The sequence below is a fragment of the Podarcis muralis genome, chromosome 3, assembly GCF_964188315.1.
Source record: "Podarcis muralis chromosome 3, rPodMur119.hap1.1, whole genome shotgun sequence".
Lineage (NCBI taxonomy): Eukaryota > Metazoa > Chordata > Lepidosauria > Squamata > Lacertidae > Podarcis > Podarcis muralis.
This window is the reverse complement of record NC_135657.1, coordinates 83470576-83478669: the sequence shown is the minus strand read 5'-3', so window position 1 is coordinate 83478669 and position 8094 is coordinate 83470576. Positions and strand designations below refer to the sequence as shown.

Genomic DNA, 8094 nt, shown 5'->3' with positions numbered 1-8094 from the left:
TTACCCAGCCTTGGGAAGGTGGTGAGAGGGCTCTGGGACACCCAAGAGTGCCAGCTACTGAAAATTAGACCACATTGGGACACAGGTGGCACTGTGGGTTAAACTACAGAGCCTAGGGCTTGCAGGTCGGTACCAGTTCCTGCCAACCTTGCAGTTCGAAAGCACGCCAAAAAAGTGCAAGTAGATAAATAGGTTACGCTCCGGAGGAAAGGTAAACAGCGTTTCAGTGCACTGCTCTGGTTCACCAGAAGCGGCTTAGTCATGCTGGCCACATGACCCGGAAGCTGTACGCCGGCTCCCTCGGCCAGCGAGATGAGCGCCGCAACCCCAGAGTTGTCTGCAACTGGACCTAATAGTCAGGGGTCCCTTTACCTTAGACCACATTAACTATGCTATATACTTCGATACAACTAACACAAACACGTCTGTACTACACAGAAAAGCTATCCTACCTAGAAAAAAGAGCCGTAGAGGTAAAGTAATTCTAGACTCAAATTTATTGAAGATAAAAACTAAAAGTCAAAGTGTTTGCTTACAAAATTTAGTTTTTTCATTAACCCAACATAAGTAAACTATCACATATGCATTGGAAAGCAAAACTAACCTATTGGAAGTGAATTGTCAGACATGTATCAAAATGTCCACGTTGCTATGCGTTGGGTTTAATAATAAAGGCAGTGTTTAGCATTGGCAGCTATTAGCTCTAAGACACAGAATACACAGAACACCCATGGTCATTTTGCAATGGCAAAACTAGCCCTCTACATCAAAGTGTAATGATGGCCAGTTTGAGCACTTTAGAATCAAATTTACTCTCAGCCTTGAGTCTCTTGCAACGTCTGTCCGAATGCCTTTACTATCTTTATCCAGTTGTCCTATAGGAGCATATTGCTTTAGCACACATAGTAGCTGCCTGACTACAATGTGCAATTTAGGATCCTTATTTCTCAAGTGTTCCTATTCCATGTAAGACCCATTTTAGGCAAAACTATAAATTGCAGAGAAAGGTAACTGGAGACATAGCACCCATTAACTCTCATCTGCTTATTTAAGGCAAAATTCCTGTGCATCAGTCCTTAAAAATGCCAACTCCAATGCCCATAACAAGGTACCACCCTGCTTTTTCAAGCTTAAATTTTCAGCTGCTAGGGCAAAGGGGTTTTGAGGCTGGAAAGGGAAAAACCCAATAGACCACTTTGCATGAACATCCAGGGAATTTTCCTGCAGGCCAGAGTTTGTGCCTTCAAGAGCCAAAAGCCTTAATGACATTTTGCCATTATTATTTTCAATACCCACAACTCTAGATGAAATGAATAAGGGCAATGATCCAGTTAGTTGAACTTAAAGGTCCAGTTGATTTCAATAGGCACAAAGCACATGGCACAACTTCCACACCTTGAATTCAGTTTTATAAATGTCTTATCTTTTGCTAGAATGCACCCTAAAATTGCTGGTAGAATTTTAAATCTGGAGTATTTGTGATAACTACCAAAAGCAGGACCCAAATATCCATTACTCCAATCCATAAGAGCTGAAGCTAAGAGAATATGAAGTTTAACTATAGAAAAGCAAGGCCATTTAATTTGGATGCCACACCCCATGCCTCAAATTTACTGGAGGTGGAAAAAATAAGAACAAGTTATTTGTATAACAAGGACTACTTTTAATAATAGAGTTTGATCACCTTCAATGCTGTCAAGTCAACCAACATAAGCTATAGTATAGTATAATATTTACCAGTGTGTCCAGTGTTCCTCAGAAAACAGGACAACTCAAACTAAAGCTATCTGAAGCTAGAACTGCTAGTTGAACACTTTTTTTAATGTCCAATTTTGGCCCCTTTGTGGCAAGGCTCTCAATCATACTCGTTTGGCACAGCACCTAGAACCTGGTTGTTGGTGTTGATCTATGCTGTATACTGGAAGCTGGTTTTACACGAGGAATCACAAAGGGGTGGAGAGCATGCTGTTTTCACACGATTTATTAATTCATGATCTATTTTTGTAAAAGGTTTACCAATTTCATGATCTTAAATGACTAGCCTGAGGATCAAGTAAAAATCTAGCCTCTCATTTCATAGCCTACTACAATTCTTAAGTTAGCAGCAAAATACTATTGAGAAAACCTTAGTGACTTCAGTCATGTTAATCCATAACATTCCAATTTACATTAAAAATATTTTACCAGAAGCAAAGCTTCCAACTTGTGTGGTAAACTATAAGGTAAGAACGCAAAGCTTTAATCAAACCAGCAACAGTTAAAAGTAGTCACTGAAACTTCAAAGCTTAACACATCTATACTAACATCTTGGAATAGAAGAAACCAGCTACCAACTATGTGTGCTTTGCTTAAATAAGGAAATGACAGATTTTAAACCTGTAATCCTAAACATTTAGTAGGCTTAAGCATGCCTAAACACTGCAGAAAATTTAGCTACTCAACTCGTTGATCCCAGCTCAATTCTGGGTGAATATTGGCAAAGATAAGAAGTTCAGAAGGCTTTTTCCACCCTAGCCTTTTGTGTGTTGCAATGTTTTAAAATATTAACATACCAGTATCAAGGATAAAGCAATTCCTTTTTTAACCTTTGAACTTTGCAATAGGCCCAAGTCTATTACCAAGTATCCAAAGTGTAACTATTAGCCCCAAAGAACACAGAGACTTTGCATTAAACTTTGTTTTAATGGTCTCAAAATTTGTGACAGATTTTGGTCAAGTTGTTTCCATTTAAAAAAGGTTACTGATTTTAAAAACTAATAACTTAAGAACTGCCACGAAACAAATGGTCCACAAACATTCCTTTCCTTCTGAAGCTTTTACGATGCATTGTAATCATTAACCAGTCTTTTACTATTAAACTTAAATGGCCAATTGAGACAAACAGTTCTGAGACCATGCTTCCACCACTGATTAAGACTGGGGTGGCAGATGTACAGAATTTTCATTTAGCCTTCTGAGCTTTCTGGGCAGACTTTGTGACCTTGCCAGCACCAGCTGCTTTCTTGTCGACCGCCTTGATGACACCAACAGCAACGGTCTGTCTCATATCACGCACAGCAAAGCGACCTAGGTGTGAAGAAGAGAGTTAACAACCAAGAAACCTTCAAAGAAAGACACTACATCCTATGGGCAATTATAAAATGAAAACACTTTTCCATTTAAGATGAGCAAAGTGCAAAATATAATTACTCAGATGCTAACATGAGTTTTCTATTAATATTCTCAAGGAAAAAAGGTAGGTAGCTCTATCACATTGTTATCTGGAACTGATCCAAGAGTATAGAACGGAATACAAATTTAGTAACAGCTACTCCAAAACTAACCCTGCCCTGATAAACAAGTTAGGACTAAAATAGCTACTTACCCAGAGGAGGGTAGTCAGAGAAGCTCTCCACACACATGGGCTTCCCTGGAATCATGTCAACGATGGCAGCATCTCCAGATTTCAGGAATTTGGGACCATCTTCCAGCTTCTTACCAGAACGACGATCAATCTTCTCCTTCAGCTCAGCAAACTTGCAGGCAATATGAGCAGTGTGGCAATCCAGCACAGGGGCATAGCCAGCACTAATTTGGCCAGGATGATTCAAAATGATAACCTATGGAATAGTTCAAAGAAGAGAAATCTACATCTAGCTGCATACAGTAAGTTTAACTCCCATCTGTATGTAAGCTGAAATTGACCAAATTAAGAATTGCTAAATACCTGTGCTGTGAACCCAGCAGCTTCCATTGGTGGATCATTTTTGCTGTCGCCAGCAACATTACCACGACGGACATCTTTAACAGACACGTTCTTTACGTTGAAACCAACATTGTCACCAGGCAGAGCTTCACTCAGAGCTTCATGGTGCATCTCCACAGATTTTACTTCAGTTGTAACATTAACTGGGGCAAATGTTACAACCATGCCTGGTTTCAGGATACCAGTTTCCACACGACCAACTGGAACGGTACCAATCCCTTAAGGAAAGAAATATAAAGTTTACATTCATGGCATTACACTTATACTTGACCTACAGAGAAAGAAACAGGAATGGAGCAGTGTCACGTGTGGGGAAGGTCAAGTGGATGGGATGGCACAGATATGTACAGAAATGAAAAAACTTCCAGTGCCATTTACATTTTTGAAATGCAAGTTCAATTAAATCACCTAATATGAAATCTTTACTTTGTAGGCACTAGTCCCTCCAATAACAATATAAAATTCTTATACTACATACCACCAATTTTGTAGACATCCTGAAGTGGCAGACGCAGTGGTTTGTCAGTTGGACGAGTTGGTGGCAAGATAGAATCCAGAGCTTCCAGCAGTGTAGTTCCGCTAGCATTGCCATCCTTACGGGTCACTTTCCATCCCTTAAACCAGGGCATCTGCAGAAAGGGGGGGAAATGCAACATGTTACTTTTCTGCGAAAGCTCTATAAGCAGTTTTTAGTTACTTTCTGGTGATAAATGAATATAAAGTTTTCTGACAAGAATACTGCACAAGTTTTGAACTTTAGCATGTAGATTTTGTTAAACATGTGTTGCCAGCCAGATGGGCCAGGTATAAATTATTTTTTATTATCACCATCATTTCCTCATTGCTGCAGAAATCAGATGAGCAACTATTAAAACCTTACATTTATTGTTCTTTTCAAATTCCAAAATTATTTGAATTGCAGTCTCACAATTCTTGATGAGCATTATTACTTACATTAGAGCTGGGCTCCAACATGTTGTCTCCATTCCAGCCAGAAATTGGCACAAAAGCCACTGTATCAGGATTGTAACCAATTTTCTTGATGTATGTGCTGACTTCTTTGACAATTTCCTCGTATCTCTTCTGGCTGTAAGGTGGCTCGGTGGAATCCATTTTGTTAACACCAACGATGAGCTGTTTTACACCCAGTGTATATGCCAGAAGGGCATGCTCACGGGTCTGCCCGTTCTTGGAGATACCTGCTTCAAATTCACCAACACCAGCCGCAACAATCAGGACAGCACAGTCAGCCTTTAGGAAAAATATGTAATTATTTACACTGTTTCAATCATTATACAGTACTTAGTTTTTATTATAGCCAAAATGGTAAAACTGTTTGCTCACCTGGGAGGTACCAGTAATCATGTTTTTGATGAAGTCTCTGTGTCCAGGGGCATCAATGATAGTGACGTAGTATTTGCTTGTTTCAAACTTCCAAAGAGAAATATCAATGGTGATACCACGTTCACGTTCTGCCTTCAGCTTGTCCAACACCCAGGCATACTTGAAGGAGCCCTTACCCATCTATTTAAAGGGGGAGAAAAATGGCATTAACGTCTCTTGCACTAGACATACAGTAATGAACACATTAACTGAATCTGTTTCTAAAGATAGCACACTTCCATGCTCTGAAATATAATATACAGGCTATGTTTAGCAAATTGCACTTGGCAGAAGTGGTGAAAGATTCCACACCAACTTTGCTTACTTAACCCACTGACATGCTAATCCGCCATTACCTAATATACGCAATATGAACTGTTCAAACTTTTATCACCTAGTTTCTTCTACAAGAATTACATAGAATTTAGCAGTTCTATGGAAACAGTTGTTTCAACACAAACTAGGAATAAGACACAAGCTGCCCACACCAAAAAGGAATTAACTTCACAGGATCCTTCCAGCGTAGCAAACGCTACATAAATTCAAAAGTTAATGTCAGCTTTACCGTGGAAAAAAATGCATCTCGTAAAGCTTTCTAAACCCATTTAAAATTGAAAACTGACAATTGCTTCCAGAGACAAACGCACCTCAGCAGCTTCCTTCTCAAACTTCTCAATGGTCCTCTTATCAATTCCACCACATTTGTAAATCAGGTGACCGGTGGTGGTGGACTTGCCAGAGTCGACATGTCCGATGACAACGATGTTGATGTGGGTCTTTTCCTTTCCCATTTTGGAATGTTAGTAGATGGTTCTCTTGCTCTTCAGAAAAAGCACCTTGGAGGTGTGGGGGAAAAGAGAAATGTAAAAAAAAACCACCAGTTTTTATAAAAAGAAAATGCAGTTAAAGCAGAACCCCCTAGTGGAGAGGAGCGTTAACAACACGAGTAGAAGACGCCATGCGGGCTGGCCGTCCAAGGCCGGTTATCTGCTCCCTTTGATTGAAGGGATCGAGGCCGAAACTAGGCCCAAGCCAGCTCCACCCACCGCGGGAGGGCGCGTGAGAGGGGGACGACGACCGCGACGAGGCTAACCTGGGCTAGAATTCCCCTCATAAACTGTTCTCAAGACCCTACCGCGTCGTGGCCATTACAGGATATAAGGAGAGGGAGGTTTTTTTGGGGGGGGGGGGAGAGAGAAGGGCGGCTCCCGCTCCTTTGTGTCGTAAGCCAAGCGAGCACGAGTCCGGGTTGGGCCGGGGAGGGGGATGAGCAAGGAAGAGCGAAGCGTGCCGAAGGTTCGCGTATTGGGGGGGGGGGGCGGCGGGAGGGGGGTGTCCGGTGAGGAGCGGTAGTTGAGCCACTCGTTGGCTGGCACGCGCGCCCCGCCCGCCCTCCATTTTGTGACGGCAGCAGCGGCGGCGGCCATTTTTCCCCCTCTTCCTTCTGAGCGGAAAGCGGGGGGAAAGGCCGAGAAATGGGGCCCCTTGTAGGAGAGGAGAGGATGGGCCGTCGTGTGTCACGGGGCCAGAACTAAAGCAAGAGTACAGTCGAACAGGCCGCTATAGGAAAGCGGGGCTGTTTTTAAAATACGATTATGGGAGCACACCTGCCACGACCGCAGCCGGGGCCCCCATCCCGCCCTACCGGAGATGCCGCGTTTCGCCCCGAAGGGAACACGACACGTGTCTTCGGAACCCTCCCTCCTTCCTTCATGGGCACATTGGGGAGAACGGATGCTCCTCTCTGACTCCCCTCCCCCACCCGCACGAGACACACAATCCACCCCCCCATTCCGCACACGCCGAGGCATTATTTTTTGAGGGGGGGACGGACTCAGGGGCAGAAGAACCCACTTGGGTCGCGGACTAGGCAACTGGGCATGCGCATGCACACTTCCCCACCTTCTCCTCCCCCCCCCCCGGCTTCAAACCGCCGCTGTCCCTCTCTCCCTCGGCCCCCCTACCCGTCGCCAGGAACGGCTCTCGGCCGTGCGAGGACCACGTGGGCTCTCCTCAATCCCCGCCCCCCTCCCAGGCCTGGGCCTATGAACGCGGCCCGCCCGCAAGCCAGCTTACCTCTGAAGCAGCGGCAAACCCGTAGCGAAAAAGGCAGAAGCCGAGAGCGGCGCCCCTTATATAGTTTGAGCCGGGAGGGCGGCGGCCTGAGGGACACGTCACGGCTCCCAGCGTTCCATTCGCTGCTTCTCGGCTCCCCCGCCCTTCGCCCCGCACGCCTCCCCTCGAGAGCTGCGTCTAGGGAAAGGGGCAAAACACCCTCTCTTTCACGGAAACGTAACTTTCTGTTGAATCGTCCCTCTCCCTTCTCGAAGTCGCGTTTCGTGTGCGGGGGCGTTGAGAGTTTGGAGACACGTCCTCTTCCCGCCTGCAATGCCAGAGTTGGGTTGAGCGGGTCAGTCCAGCCTTCAGCAGTCCCAGCCCATCCCCCCCCCATAGTCCCTGGCTGGAGGGAGCGCCCATCCCCCGGCCGTATCCTCCCTTCACACATGCACGCCGCTGAGTCCTCCCTAGTTTCTGCCCCCACACTCCACACCCGTCTTCCCACCTCGGCGCTTCCCTTTAATTCAGTCTTGGGAGGGGAGGCATGTCTTCACCCAAAATCACATCTTTGTTTCCCTTCAGTCCTTCGCTTCCTATTCCTCACACCATAAGTCACCGTAGTTATGCCCCCGAAGCATGCATGCATCCTTCGCCCGCTCTTTACGTTACGCTCATTCATACATCTCAGTACCACGCCACGCTAAAAACAACAACGCTCTTTATCTAGACGCAGTGGATTTTGCCCCTTCCCCTCCGCAGTGTCTTACCAGAAGTATAAGCAATATTTCTCCTCGATTTCTTCTGAAGTTTCATTGGCGTTTAAAGCTACTCTAACCACAACACCTAAGAACGTCAATTTATTTTAAGGAATGTTTTTCATGCACATTGTAAAATTTGAATACAAAGAG

General features: G+C 44.6%; 1 protein-coding gene across 1 annotated transcript; it reads right to left on the bottom strand.

Moving 5' to 3' along the window:
- Positions 1 to 2662: 2662 nt before the first annotated feature.
- Positions 2663 to 7336, bottom strand: EEF1A1 (eukaryotic translation elongation factor 1 alpha 1). Its single transcript, XM_028722768.2, has 8 exons — positions 7205 to 7336; positions 5776 to 5964; positions 5090 to 5269; positions 4700 to 4996; positions 4224 to 4374; positions 3707 to 3963; positions 3365 to 3599; positions 2663 to 3066 (listed from the first exon to the last, which is right to left on the bottom strand). Exons 2-8 carry the CDS (start codon positions 5917 to 5919, stop codon positions 2942 to 2944), a joined length of 1389 nt encoding a protein of 462 aa, XP_028578601.1. The 5' UTR covers positions 5920 to 5964; positions 7205 to 7336; the 3' UTR covers positions 2663 to 2941.
- Positions 7337 to 8094: the final 758 nt, after the last annotated feature.